Here is a 15,830-nt window from a genome sequence, read left to right on the forward strand (position 1 = left end):
GAGATATCGGCCGTTGGCATTGAAAAGGTGTTCGCGGTTAAGAAGGCGGCCCTTACGTCCAAGAACATGAAGGGCACGGTCGTGAAGGAACTGAAAGAGGCGGCATGCTTTCTCGAGGCTGTAGTCACGACACTGGCCAACAGGGCACAGCCCGTTGGAATAGAGAAGGAGGAAGGGGAGGCGGAGACCCTTCGCAAAAGGATCAGGTCTCTGCAGTCTGAAAACAGCAGATTGCAGAGGGAGGCGGCTCATGCCAGAACAACGCTCAAGGCATGGGCCGCCAAGGACTGCAGCTGCACCGGGTGGGGCAATATTGCTCCAGCCGGAAATGAAGGTGCGGACGCAGGCAGGGGCGAGCCGCTGCTACCGAGAGGACCGACCCCTATGGAGGTCGACCTCCCGAGCACGCGGGCTCAGCCGCTCCCGCAGAGGCCCCCGATTATGGGGGTAAGGAAAGTCCTAGGGCAAGAGTACCCACGAGGCATCGAAAAAGATGAGGACAAGGATGCCTACGACGAGATGTCGGAGGGCATCCAAAGCCTCCTAAAGATAAGAGAGGAGTTTGTGCAAGGACTTAGGACCAGGAACGGAGCTCCCCCTCCGCAAATAAGACATGTCGGGGCGTGCAACACCCCAAAAACCCCGAAAGGGGTTAATGAGATTAAGCCCGCCGCCAGATCGCAGAGAAGGACCGCTGGGGCGGACACTAAGCGTGTCGCTCCACCCAGGGCGGTGAAAGCAGCAACGAGTCAAGGCCCAAAAGGACCAAGTCCCGGAACTGCCGCCGCACAAGGCAAGAGCGCGAAGCCCTTCCAGAAGGGTGGGGGAGCTAGCAAGGGGAAAACCCCGAGCAACCCCCCTTTCCAAAGAAGGACACCACGAGTGCCCCCCGACGCCCTCAGATCTCGGAAGCCCCCCCCATACAGCTCCCCATCCCCACCGCAGGCCGGCGCCCAGGATGATGCCTGGACGACGGTGGTGGGGAGAAGGGAGAAAAGGAAGCAGGGGGCCAAAGGGCAGCCAGAACGCCCGGCACCAAACGCCCCCCCCGAGGAACGAGGATAAGCGCCGCCAATGTTTCCCCCCCTCCAGCAATGGAGGGAAAAAGGGGAGCGCCAAGGAGGCACTCAATAAAGGGAAAAGGAGGATACAAAGAACGGCGGCAGTCGTCCTTACATGCCCGAAGGGCAAGTACAAAGAGGTGGTGGACCTGGCGAGGTCGAAGATAAATGTCGCGGAGATGGGGATCACAGGAATGAGGGCCACCAGAGCCGTTACTGGTGGCCTAAAGTATGAGGTCTCAGGGGAGGGACGTAACGATAAGGCCGACGCGTTCGCGAGCCGGCTGAGGGACGTCCTCTCCAATGTGGAGGGAGTGAGGGTCTCTCGGCCGGCACAGGTAGGAGAGCTGAGGGTCAGGGGGATCGACGACTCAGTCACCTCGGAGGAAATTCGCTCCGAGGTGGCCAGGGTTGGAGGCTGCGACCCCTCTGACATCAAAGTGGGGAACGTCAAGTTCCAGGGGGGCGCGATGGGCACCGCATGGGTGCAATGCCCCCTAGCCGCTGCTAATAAGGTGGCCAAGGAGGGGCGACTCACCCTGTGGGTCCGCGCGGGGGTCCAGTTGCTGGACGCGAGGCCCCTGCAGTGTTTCCGTTGTTTAGGAAAGGGACGCGTCCAAGGGCAGTGCAGGAGCCAGGCCGACAGGCGCGGCCTCTGTTATAACTGCGGGGCCTCTGGACACTTGGCTCGGGACTGCGGGGGCCAGGCTAAGTGCCCCATCTGCGCAGACCTGGGCCTGCGGGCCGACCACAGGGTGAGTAGTGCCAAGTGCACCCCCCAAAACAAAGGGGCAACAAACCGTCCCCTCCACCAAAGGGAAAGAAGGGCAGTCCGCCCAAGGAGAACACCTCCCGGGCGGATTGCCCCAACGTAGCCATGCCTACAAAGGCGAAGGAGCAGCCGGCGGCTGCTCCAGAGAGAATGGAGGTAGTGGAGGACACCAAGAGCGACAAGTAAGATATCGTACGGTGTCATCCAAGCTAACCTCAACCACGCTCGCGGGGCACAAGACCTTTTCGTCCAGGCCCTTAGCGAGCGTGGTTGCGGTATGGGGATCGCGGCCGAGCCATACGCCCCGGGGGTGCCCAGTAGTCACCCCTGCTGGGCGCTCAACGCGGCTGGCTTGGTCGCGGTCCACTGGAGGTACGAGGATGGTCGCCCTCCCTGCAGCAAGGCAGGGGAGAGCGATGCATTTGTGGCGGTTGATTGGGGGCCCATCACAATGGTGGGGGTGTACATCCCCCCCAGCTGGGACCTTGCTAGATATGAGGGAGCGCTGGACGATATAGCCGAATACGTCCGCGGGAGGCTCCCTCGTCCAGTGGTCCTGGCCGGGGACTTCAACGCGAAATCAACGCGTTGGTGTTCCCGAGCCACGGACCAGCGAGGCAGGGTCCTAGGGATGTGGGCCGCGGCACTCCACCTGTGTCTTTTTAACACAGGCTCGAGGAGCACCTGTGTTCGGCCGCAGGGGGAATCAATCGTGGACCTAACGTGGTCCACGCCCTCTGCGGCTGACAAAATAAAAAACTGGCGGGTGTCGGATCAGGAGACCCTGTCCGACCACCTCTACATCGAATTTGATGTAGAGGTAACCCGCCAGCGGGTGCTCAGCCGTGGCAACGGGGGGGTTGATACCCGCCCCAAGAAATGGGCCCTCAAAAAGATGGACCCGGACAGACTGATGGCGGCTGTCTCCTCAGCCACCTGGCCTGGCATACAGGTACCAGAGGAGGATGTGCCAGGGCAGGTTAACTGGCTCCGGGGCGTAATGACGGATGCTTGTGATTTCGCCATGCCCCGGACCAGACCGTTGTCGCGCCGCGCGGCGTATTGGTGGACGGAGGAGATAGCGGAACTCCGCAGGACCTCCGTCCACGCAAGGCGCCGATTTGTGAGAGAAAGGAGGAGGCGCGACAACGAGGAGGAGACGGCAAACGCGCTGGAGGGATACCGAGAAGCAAGGAAGTCCCTCAGCGCGGCCATCAGAAAGTCTAAGGCCAAAGCGTGGGGCGAGCAGCTGCTCGCCCTGAACGCGGACCCCTGGGGGCGCCCATACAAGCTTGTTATGAACAAGCTAAAACCATGGGCGCCCCCCGCTATGGAAGCCATGGATCTCCAGCTCCTGGAGGAGACAATAGACAAGTTGTTTCCCACGACCCGGGCTCCTCCAATCCCGGAAGAGCCCATCGGATGGGACCAGGAGCTGGAGATCACGCAGCGTGAGATGGCCGGAGTATTCAAAAGATTAAGGGCCAGAGGAAATAAAGCCCCTGGCCCCGATGGAATACCCGGCCGAATCTGGGGGATGGTTGAAGGACTACTGTCCGGGTTCATGCAGCTGTTTAACAGCTGCCTCAAAAAAAGGAAGTTTCCGGAGGAGTGGGGATCAGTACAGTTAGTGCTGATCCCCAAGGGAGGAAGACCGGAGGGCTCCCCTCCTGCGTACAGGCCAATATGCCTACTAGACGAGGCGGGAAAACTATTTGAAAGGATTATAGTGGACCGCCTCGTCGGACATCTGTCCCGGGACGGAATTGACAGATCTCCATGAGGAACAATATGGGTTCCGCGAGGGAAGATCTACCATCGACGCCATACGTCGGGTGCAATCCCTCGCGAGGTCCCAGCTAGAAGAGGGCAGGGTGGTTGTCGCAGTATCACTAGATATCGTTAATGCGTTCAACACCCTGCCCTGGGATAAGATCGGGGACGCGATGGTCCATCACCGCGTCCCCGGATACCTCATGGGAGTCATTCAAAATTATTTCGCCAACAGGCAAATAATGTTCCGGGACAGGAACGGCACAACACGCAGGAGGGAAATGTTCTGTGGGGTCCCACAGGGGTCGGTACTTGGCCCCATGTTGTGGGACCTCGCCTACGACAGAGTCCTCCGGTCGGCGCTTCCCCCCGGCTGTAGTGTCGTCTGCTACGCAGACGACACTCTAGTACTAGCCGGGGGGAAAGACTGGAAGGAAGCGATCAACATCGCGAACATCGCAGTGGCATGCGCCGTGCGCGCGATAAGCGACATGGGCTTACGAGTAGCGCCTCAGAAAACGGAGGCGCTGTTTATCCATACGGCACCCACAGGGTGCCACCAAGAGCCCATGTCGCTGTGAACGACGTCCCCGTCCAGGTGGGGAAGGACTTGAAATATTTGAGTCTCTACCTGGACGGAACCTGGAGTTTCACCAGGCACTTTGACCGTCTGGCGGATAAAGTGGAAGGGGTAGCAGGCGTGCTGTGTAGCCTGCTGCCCAACTTAGGAGGGCCGAACGGTCGAGTGCGCCGCCTGTATGCGGGCACCGTAAATTCGGTAGCCCTGTACGGGGCGCCGGTTTGGGCGGATGCGGCGGTGGCCACACAGAAAATTCGGGACGCGCTTAGGCGCGTCCAGAGGAAAGTGGCCATCCGCTGCATTCGCGGATATCGGACGGTGTCCCATGCAGCGGCAATCACCCTTGCTGGGATGCCTCCCATGGAGCTCGCGGCGAAAATGTACGAAGAATCGTACTCGCGAGGGCGCGAGCTCCGTGGGTGGGATATCAAACTCTCAGCTGGGGTGAGAGACAAGGTGAGACTCTGGGTCCGGCGACGCATGATGGAGAGGTGGAAAAACTACCTCTCCAATGTGGCCCCAACGCACTCGGGGGCACGCGTAGTCGGGGCCGTGGGCCCGTTCTTAGAAGAATGGGTGGAGAGGGCCCACGGCGAAACGTCGTTCAGGTCTACACAGATACTCACAGGCCATGGGTGCTTTCAGAATTATTTGTGTAGAATAGGAAGGGCGCGCACGGCAAGTTGCTACCACTGCGATGAGGAGGAGGACACGGCGCAACATACCCTCGAGCACTGTAGTGCGCTCGAGGGTGAGCGCCGTGTCCTAAAAGATAAGGTAGGAGATGATTTGTCGCTCTCCAGCATCGTCGAGGCGATGCTGAAGAGCAGAGAAAAGTGGGACTCCGTCACCTCCTTCTGCAATGCTGTTATGCTTGCGAAGGAGGTGGCGGAGAGAGAACGGGAGCAGGAGGAAAGACTCCGACAAAACGGAGGAGATGGAGGAGGCGTGGGCGGACGCCGCCCAATGCCAAATCGAAGGCGAAGGAGGCGGCCGCCCAGATAAAGACCCAGTCCCCTATTAAGGGGGGCTGACCCGACAGGAAGACGGGCGAGGGGCGCTATGCCCCCCTCGCCCGGAGAGGAGAAAGGAGTTGGCCCTTAGGGGTGGAACAGTTGGGCGAGGGGCGCGGTACCCCCTTCGCCCGGTGCCATGAGTGGCCCGCAAGGACGGAGTGATAGTCCTAGGAGAAGGGCGGGGGCGGGTGTCGCCTGGCTGGCGGCCGCACGGCGTAAGCCCTGCGGCCGGGAGTCGGGCGGCATCCGCCCCCGCCCCTGCCGAGTCCCTCCCCCAGGGGAGGGCCTCGGCGGTGCCTCCGGGCCGATGGTCGAATCCCGCAAAGGGAGGGAACCGCGGCCCGGGGGCACGGGGGGATCACAGGGGCTTAGAACGTAAACTGAGCCCCATTGCACGTGAACCCCCCCGGGAAGGGACACGGCAGGGGCGGCCCTCTCACCGGTGCCTTAGAACGCCGGTGGGAGGGCACCACTGCCTGCGGCGAGGGCTCCTCCCCTTCTGGGGGGAGCCCTCGGGTGAAGCGCTCTCGGAGCGGTGGCCGAATCTTCCGTCCCTTTAGGGAGGGAGAGGGAGCCCCGTTCCGGGAGCGGGGTGTGGCGGCTCGAGCGGGACACTCGAGCCGTGACCCCGCCCTCCAAACTTTCTGGGAGGGCGCGGCGTGGGAGCGGTGCCCCCCTGCGCCGCAACTGGGATGGTCCGCAAGTACATTCGCGGGGGAGAGCATCTTCCTCTCGGGGAGGATGCTCTCCTAAGACGGTAGGGCCTGGGGATGGCAAGAAGTAATGCTTCGGCAGTTCCTTGCCATCCCCGTAAGTGCCAGCGAAGGCACCCGCTGTGGTTTTAGTGCGGTAGGTCTTGGACCCCACCGCCAATTCACACGTGGATCGGCGATGGGGGACAAAGAGTCCCACATAACCCTCATCCCCTACCCGGGGGTGAGTGGTACCATGAGGTTTCCACAGCGCAAAAAAAAAAAAAAAAAAGGTTATAGAAGTTGATTGAGATTATATTAAAAAATTATATATATTTGAAAAGAAGAAATATCCATGTATGTTTAAAAACATTTCAAACCTGTTTAATAAATAGTTTCTGAAAAAAATGGCATTATTTGAGCAACCCTAGTAAATCTAAATCATATACAAAAATGAATGATATCCCTATAAAAACTTACCTTTAAAAAAAAGGTAAAAAAAGGCGCCTAGTATGGGCACGCCAGTAGTGAAAAATTACCCATTGCAAACCCATGTGTAGAATCGTATGAAAAATTACTCATTGCAAACCCATGTAGAATTGTAGTATAAAAAATTACCTATTGCAAACCCATGTAGAATCATATGAAAAATTATCCATTGCAAACCGAAGTAGATCGTACCACAAAAGTAATGATATAAAAAAAAATTGCGCGCCAAGTGAAAGTAGAAACTTTTGTACCAGTGGAAAATTTAAGTTGCAAACCTATAGAGTCGTATAATGAACGAGTGAAAAATTTAAGTTGCAAACCCATGTAGAATAGTATAAAAATTAAAAAATTATTAAAATTAATACAAATAAAAAAATATTAAAAAATTTTAATTAAAAAACTAGGCACTGCTAAATTAAACAATAGGCTAAAATTAATTTTGAAATTTAGCAGTGTGTGTATGTGTGCGTGCGTTCGTGCGAATGCGTGCGTGCGTATGGTTAGGAGAGGGAAATGTAGGAATGTTCTCATTCTAAATTGTGTGTTCCCGCCTCGTCTTCAGATTACTTCTATACGTTCACGCATATTAATGCATGCTCTAATTGTTGTTTAAGGAATTTGAGCCCAAATTTACACGCACGCACGCGTGGGTGCATACACACACACATACACACACATACACACACACACTATGCGCCAAATCCAACCAGCAACATCGTGGTGCGTGTCGGGTAATACTAATGCTGGCGGCAAATTGAAAAAATGTATAGGTAACTTTCATATGTAATAACTCCGCGAAAATAAATCGTACGAACTTTGGTTTTTTTTAAATTTGTAGTAAAAAGTCCACATTTTACGATAGTTATGATAAGATTTGCGAAAAAAATTTATTTCACCCCGTGGAGTGCGTCAAAGTACGCAATTTTTTAGAGACAAAACACGTCTTTACTTTTGAAGCAGTAGCGTACGGAGGAGGAGGATAAATTAAAAATCTGACGAATGGTTTTTAAAGTAGAGACTTCAAGCTTGACAGTAAAAAAAAAATTTTTCAAATCCGATCATTTCTAGCGGAGTTATGCTTATTTGAAATTATTCGAAATTTTGACTTAAAATACATATGCGTTAATTTTTTGACGAGTGTTATATTATATCATAGACCTTATAAATATGGACTGGCAATACATAAAGCAGATCTTGTCCGGAAGGGATTAGACAGAGAAACATACTACTCTCTCTTTTGCACTAATGATATTCTGGACACTCGGAGAGAAAGAAAGTGTGTCTCTCTATCTCTCTCTCTCTCTCTCTCTACGAGTGTCCGGAAATATCATATATGTTTCTCTGTCTAACCTCCTCCGGACGCTGCTGCTAACAGAAACTATATAGGCAATTGCCAATCTATAAGGTCATTAATATATATATATATATATATATATACAGGGTGTCCGATAACTCGCGAACCACCTTTCGTGGGCAGGTAGAGCATGTTGAACTGAATAGAAAACTCCTCTACCATTTTGCGATTTTCGTAATAATTAATGAGAAATAAATTAAAGAAGATCAGCCAATTCGCGTGACGACGGCGAGAAAAGACAGTCCAGTTTTATATCGTTACTAAGCATGCGGCGAAAAGAAACAGTATAATGTTACACGGTTGCTAAGCGCACGATGAAGCGGGGAGGAGCGCTTTACAAAAGACAGTAACTACATACGAGTAGTGCTAACTCTGGACCCCCGAGTGGGCTGTCTCTTCTCGCTGCACGCTTATCATCGCTCGAATTGGCTGATTTTCTTTAATTTATTTCTTTCATTAATTATTGAGAAAATCGCAAAATGGTAGAGGACTTTTCTATTCAGTTTAACATGCTCTACCTACCCACGAAAGGTGGTTCGCAAGTTATCGGACACCCTGTATATATATATATATGTATATAATATAAACAATATTAATACCTAATATTTTCTTCGTTCTCCTTTAAACTTCTGTCCATTTCTCTTTCTATCTCTCACTCTCTCTTTCTCTCTCTCCGTCTCTTTTGCTTATTCTTCCTCTTCTTTAAGCTTTATTTCTTCTCTCTTTTTCTTTTTTAACTATATAAATAAAACGTTTAGATTAAATGCATATATTATATACGTATATTACGTTTAGATTATTATTAGACGTATGATTGTGTATGTTGTTGAAGTATGATAATCGTATTAAGATGTGTGCTATCTGGGTCATAATTTCACTCGCTCTGTTTTACATTATACAATATATAATATTATACATACCTTTCTCTTTCTTCTTTCTTCTTAAATTTCGTTAAATCTGATAATAACCGTCAAACTTTTAAATCTTATAATCTGATATTAACCGTCGAACTGTCAAACTGTCAAAAACTGTCAAATTCAACGTGTGAAGGAAGTCGCACGAACGAATAAAGCAAGCGCGCGAACGAGATTGCCAATCAGCATCGCGGAAAAGCGACATCAATGTCAATAACATGCCTTTTTTAGAAAGGGGACATATTTCTAGATATTTATTTTCTTATGCAAATATTATTGTTTCCAGAATGTTCTGTAAAAAGAAAAAACATGTTGAAAGAAGACACTATGCAAAAAAAATTTTTAAAAATAGGAAAAAAATGAAAAAACTTAGTTGACAATGAAGATTATATAAAGGTTGAAAGAATAAAACAAATTATGAAAGAAAAGAAGGAAGTGGCAGATATTCGGAAAGCTCACAAAAAAGAAATAGCACTAATAAAAGAAAATTTTTATAAGGATTTACATGCTCTAGAAATCAGAGCAGCAACTGCAAAAGTCGAATTAGCTGAATTTATTCTCCAAAAAGAAAAAGAAAAAAAATTTGATATCTAAGAAAGAGTAACGGAGACTGAAAAATATGAGGAAGGGAAGATAAGAAAAAGAATATAAGGACGGGGATCCCCGCTATAAGCAAGGGAAGAGAAATAACTTAAAAATTAAAATTCTTTTTTTTTTAATTTTTGAAAATGACATTGAGACTGAAAGTCGTTGAAAAGAGTACAAAGAGTAAGCTATTTATAATATAATAGAAATATATTAACAAATTATTAGACTGAGTTTTCACTGAGCGCATCACGCGTCGCGTCAACGAGTTAACCAATCAAAACATCCCATTATGAAACATGTTATTATAATGGGATATTTTGATTGGTTAAATCGTTGACGTGACGCGTAACGCGCTCAGTGAAAACTCAGTCTTAAAGTATTAAAATTTTTAAGTATTATCATATATAAACTGCATATTGAAAAAGTCATACAAAGAGGGAGAGAGAGTTACATTAGTTATATTATTAAAATAAAATTTTATCAATTTTAGTTATATTAAATTTGAATTATTTTTTGAAAAAAAATTTAGTTTTATTATTATAAAATTTATTTAGTATTTTTTTCAGTTTGTTTAAATATTTATTTATTTGATTTTAAAAACAAATTTATATTGTTTTATTATTGCTTTATAAGTGCAATTGTTTATTATTGATTTAGTTAAAAAATAAACGCTTTATGTTACGCTTTATGTCATAGTTTATTGTATTGTATAATTTAATACCAAAATTATATTACAATAAAAATTATAATAAAGAAAATTTGTTTTAATTTTTTTAGCTGTACGCCCATTTCACCTGAAGTTATTCCCACTTGAAATTATGTGTTAGCGGTTCCGGATGGGTCCCCGAAAGTGCACGGGATTACCGGTGGTGTTTTAGCGGGTATTGGGTCACAGCCTCTCGGGATTGTGGTCGTGAGTCCCGCACTACCACGGTAGGCCTTCGGGCCTTGCAAATCCCCTCTCAGGGAATTATTATTCTATTATTAATCACGTATATGTGTTCTTTTGCTATTAGAATGCTAATTGTGCTATTACGTTTGATGCGCACGTTCCTGAGACTATGTGCCGCGCTCCTTAGTTACGAGCGGCCGGCGCTGCGTTGCTATGGCGCGAGCGAGGAGTGGGGGGCAAGAAGCGTGCGTCTCGAAATCTCGCCGTAAATGGCAAGTAAATCCCAGCACTGCAATAGCCAATCAACTTTTCTGTAAGAGCCGAATTTGCGTATACGTTTCTCTTGCGAATGAATTCAAGAATCGAGTCCCAGGTCTGCAGAATCCATTAGGCCGGGTCTACAAAAAATCTACTGTCTACCTTTTCTGCAAATCTTGTTGCAAATCTTCATTCCACATATTACATGGACCCAGACTGACGATGTATCATTGAATTCGTAATTAGTGACTGGGATTCATCTGGAGTGCAGGATTGCCGTTTTATGTTCGACTTTGTTCTGAGGACAAATAAATATTTGACATTTAGCACAGCTTTGGCACATAGCCTTAAAAAACACAAAAATTAAGAAATGTACGAGGGTTGTCTGAAAAGTTTCCGACCTAACAAAGATAGAAGACATTTTTTCTTCAAATTAATTTTTATTTTTCTACATAGTCTCCTTGTAAGTCTATACACTTCTCCCAGCGATGCTCCCATCTCAACCCGTCCAAATAGTACTCGGCGTCTTTCTCTGCAAAATAGTTGTTTACGAAGGTGATGGCCTCCTCATTCGACGAAAATCTCTGTCCTCCGAGCGCAACTTCTAGCTTAGGAAACAAAAAAAAGTCGCTTGGGGCTAGATCTGGTGAGTAAGGAGGGTGGTCAAGCAGTTCAAACCGTAATTCGTGGATTTTCGCCATGGCAACCGCTGAGGTGTGAGACGGCGCATTGTCTTGGTGAAACAAAATTTTTTTTTTCTGCAAATGTGGCCGTTTTTCCGCAATTTCTGCCTTCAGCTTGTCAAGTACTGATGCGTAGTATGCTCCTGTAATGGTTTTTCCTTTTTGAAGATAATCGATTAAGATAACTCCATGACTATCCCAGAAAACAGTTGCCATCACTTTCCCAGCCGAAGGAACAACCTTTGCTTTTTTTGCCGATTCCCCTTTCGCAGTCCACTGTTTTGACTGTGTTTTTGTTTCTGGAGTATAATGGTGTATCCAAGTTTCATCTACAGTAATTAATCGGCGCCAAAACTCTGATTTATTGCGCCTAAACTGCGCCAACAGAGCGTTGGAAATGTTCATTCGAACACGTTTTTGGTCCAAAGTGAGCAAACGCGGCACCCAACGCACGGACAGCTTTCTCATGCCTAAATCTTGATTCAATATGTGACAAACACGTTCTTTGGACATGTTCATAGCCTCTGCTATCTCTCTAACTTTAATTCGACGGTTGTCTAGCACCATTTGGTGAACTTGAGCGATATTATCATCAGTGGTTGCAGTTTTTGGACGTCCCGAACGTTCATCGTCACCCAAGCTGGTACGGCAACGTTTAAATTCAGCAGCCCAAAATTTCACGGTGGTAAATGATGGTGCAGAGTCCCCGTACACAGCGTCCAACTCGTCTTTGATTTGCGTATTGCCTTTCAAAAACAAATATTTAATGACAGCTCGATACTCGATTTTTTCCATTTTCACAAAACCACTCACATTGACTCACTCAAATGATTGTCAAACAACAACTGCGCGTCCAAAATGGCTGAAATTTTGGTGAGTACCTTTCAAAGCATGAGCAAACACATTCCCCAACTTTTGTTTACGAGTGCTGCCATCTTCATGTTGAGGTCGGAAACTTTTCAGACAACCCTCGTACTGTACTTACTGCCGTGAGGCATAATGTGGAATAAGAAAGGACATCTCCCCATAATATGCAAATTCGTGGGTATCTTCGTGGGACTGGCACCAGGGGGTCTATTACGTATCTCAAAAGGAGTGAAAATGTGAAAAGTCACTCCCCCTATTATGTATATATTCACCTCGTGAAAGTACGAGAATATTCCTGTGGATTTGCTCGTCATCAATTTTACATTAGTAAGAGAAAGATAGCAAATAACGCGCACGCGTTAACCGATCAACTGTCATTGATAAGCTTTCACCTTCTAACCTAAAATCGAAGATTGCGGTAAACAATTAATATGGATATTTTATGTTCTCTTTTTGTAGAAAGTGCAAATAGAGACCAGGAAAATATTGTACTACGAATTAATAGAAGAAGAATACGTGGCACTGCCAATCCATTTGCGTTACCAGAGAAAGAATTTCGGAGCCTTTACATGTAAGCTTTACATAATACATATAACTGTATTACAAAGAAAGGCGAAGGAACCAGCGCAGTAATTAAGGCGCAAACATTTTCTCTCGCATCTAATTCGTTAGGGGGGTTAGAGGGGATGTATGGAATAAATATCTCAAGTATGAGATTATTCAATATAAGATTTGGCAAGTATACCAAGTAGTTTCAATACTACATATCAACATCGTCACTTTATTTATTTCCTGCTCGAGAAAAGGCCTAATATTTATTACCTTTAATTTCTAATTATCGAGCCAATTAATAATTGTAATAACTATACGCAGGCCATAATGCGTTGTTATAGTAATATTTAAAGTATTTACTTAAAAAGCAGAGAAAAATATAGAATCGAAAGGATCTGAATAGCTCAGTTGGAAGAGCAGTCGCCCGGCAAGCGAAAGGTCTCGGGTTCGATTCCCGATTCAGCGACTTTCGGATCTATATTTTTCTCTCGCATTTAATTCGTTAGGGGGGTTAGAGGGGATGTATGGAATAAATATCTCAAGTATGAGATTATCCATATAAGATTTGGCAAGTATACCAAGTAGTTTCAATACTACATATCAACATCGTTACTTTATTTATTTCCTGCTCGAGAAAAGGCCTAATATTTATTACCTTTAATTTCTAATTATCGAGCCAATTAATAATTGTAGCAAACATTTTAGTTTATTCAAAATAAATCATATATATAAAAATTCGCGAACGTTTCTGTCCTTTTTTTGGACTCTCCTCAGCGCAATACCTAACTGATACAAATAAATTTAATCTAAAGTCCCTGTGTTGACGGTTTTCAAACTTATATAATACTTAATTGTTAAACGGATGATTCGCGCGTGTCATTAGAAGAATTACATTAGAAAGTCTAATCTAACGGATTCCCTGGAATGCACGTCATCCTTAGGTTGTGTCTCCATATATTTGCTCGATGTCATGTTCAAGAGCCTGTATATCTGTGTAATTTGTATGTATATAGAGACACAAATTTAACGATACATTCCCAGTTACAGCGAGAGACTTACATGGGCGATGTTGTGTCTATGTGTATCCTCCGATGTCGTATAATCACATTTTTCTTTTTCTTATATCGTAATGTATAATTTTAAGTAGACTATATAGATTACAAGGCAAGTCCCCCGTGTCTGCATTGTTCACGTACACAGATTCGACTTATACTGAAGCCCGGTATAATAAACATGTAATGTTTTTCTAAATGAGTGTATGTAATGTATACAAACGTTAAGTAGAAAATTCAAATTTTTAAAGGTAAAGCGTCTATTGTGTTGTTATATGCTTCGTGTAAACCTTCTGTATCTGTTTGTAAATTTAAGCCATTGCTCTGTCTTTTAATAAACAACATTTCTGAGATCAGGCGTTTATTGTAATGTGGTTCTCTATCTAAAATTTTTACATCGTTCCATTTAAAGTCATGATTTAAATGTAATCTATGATCGGTAATTACAGAAAGAACCGATGTATTACGTCGTATGTGATTACGATGTTCATTCATTCTCGTACGCAACTGTCTACCTGTCTGGCCAATATACGAAGCTTCGCAATTTTCACATTCGATTTTGTAAACAATCTTGCTAGTTGAAGCAATGAGTACCGGATTTTTGACTACTTTGATGAAACGATTCAGTTTATTTAGACTGCAATAGGAAAGTCTCACATCCAGATTCTTAATTAAACTTTTGAAACGTTCTGAGACAGAAGGAACGTATGGTATTGTGAAAAATTTTTTTCCCTCTTTTTGTACTTCGACTTCTTCATGTGAATTATGTTTGTTTTTTGAATGGTTTGTGAATAAATATTTAAGTCGGTTATATATGGTCATAAAAATCAGATCTAAAGGATAGTTATTATTTAGCAAAACATTAATTATAGTTGTAAGATTTCTTTGATGGAAACTGGGATGAGAGAGTAAAAAGGCTCTGTCGACTAGACCTATGATGCCTCTTTTTTGACATATGACAATGGAAAACTAAATTTCTTGGATGTCACGCTAATTTTAAACAACAATAAATTGATTTTTGACTGGTATCATAAACCCACCTTTTCGGGACGACCTTAATTTTATTTCGCAACACCCACTATGTCAAAAAAGAGGCACTATCATAGGTCTAGTCGACAGAGCCTTTTTACTCTCTCATCCCAGTCTCACCCCATCGGTTCTTTCTGTAATTACCGATCATAGATTACATTTAAATCATGACTTTAAATGGAACGATGTAAAAATTTTAGATAGAAAACCACATTACAATAAACGCCTGATCTCAGAAATGTTGTTTATTAAAAGACAGAGCAATGGCTTAAATTTACAAACAGATACAGAAGGTTTACACGAAGCATATAACAACACAATAGACGCTTTACCAAAAATTTGAATTTTGTACTTAACGTTTGTATACATTTCATACATTCATTTAGAAAAACATTACATGTTTATTATATCGGGCTTCAGTATAAGTCGAATCTGCGTACGTGAACAATGCAGACACGGGGGACTTGCCTTGTGATCTATATAGTCTACTTAAAATTATACATTACGATATAAGGAAAAGAAAAATGTGATTATACGACATCGGAGGATACACATAGACACAACATCGCCATGTAAGTCTCTCGCTGTAACTGGGAATGTATCGTTAAATTTGTGTCTCTATATACATATAAATTACACAGATATACAGGCTCTTGAACATGACATCGAGCAAATATATGGAGACACAACCTAAGGATGACGTGCATTCCAGGCAACCCGTTAGATTAGACTTTCTAATGTAATTGACACGCGCGAATCATCCGTTTAACAATTAAGTATTATGTAAGTTTGAAAACCGTCAACATCGTAGGGACTTTAGATTAAATTTATTTGTATCAGTTAGGTATTGCGCTGAGGAGAGTCCAAAAAAAGGACAGAAACGTTCGCGAATTTTTATATATATGATTTATTTTGAATAAACTAAAATGTTTGCGCCTTAATTACTGCGCTGGTTCCTTCGCCTTTCTTTGTAATACATTTTAATTTCACGGAACCTTTATTTAATTATATTACATATAACTGTCATTATGTATTTTTTAGATTCTCCAGATAAATATTTAAAGATTTGTATAAAATATAAAATATTTTTTAGTATAAAATTATTTATAGTTGCTGATTCATCATTTCTTCCTCATTACCCATATTATTTTTTATTTCGGATTATCAACAGAAGCTGCACGATTTCTTGTTGATGATTTACGACAATTTCTACCTGTTGTGTGTGTGTGTGTGTGCAAGACGGCGAACATCAATTCCT

At 45.1% G+C, this 15,830-nt stretch overlaps 1 protein-coding gene across 1 annotated transcript; it reads left to right on the forward strand.

Annotated features, from left to right (window-relative positions):
* Positions 1-1,240: 1,240 nt before the first annotated feature.
* Positions 1,241-2,019, forward strand: LOC145938642 (uncharacterized). Its single transcript, XM_083042415.1, has 2 exons — positions 1,241-1,816; positions 1,879-2,019. Exons 1-2 carry the CDS (start codon positions 1,241-1,243, stop codon positions 2,017-2,019), a joined length of 717 nt encoding a protein of 238 aa, XP_082898541.1.
* Positions 2,020-15,830: the final 13,811 nt, after the last annotated feature.

The sequence above is a fragment of the Prenolepis imparis genome, unplaced genomic scaffold (assembly GCF_030444845.1).
Source record: "Prenolepis imparis isolate NDT839.2.m4 unplaced genomic scaffold, iyPreImpa1.0 SCAF_7, whole genome shotgun sequence".
Lineage (NCBI taxonomy): Eukaryota > Metazoa > Arthropoda > Insecta > Hymenoptera > Formicidae > Prenolepis > Prenolepis imparis.

Coding starts and splice junctions, on each gene's coding strand:
- LOC145938642 (XM_083042415.1), top strand. CDS start 1,241: ATGGGGATCACAGGAATGAGGGCCACCAGAGCCGTTACTGGTGGCCTA. Junction 1,817..1,878: donor GCCTGCGGGCCGACCACAGG/GTGAGTAGTGCC, acceptor CCTCCACCAAAG/GGAAAGAAGGGCAGTCCGCC.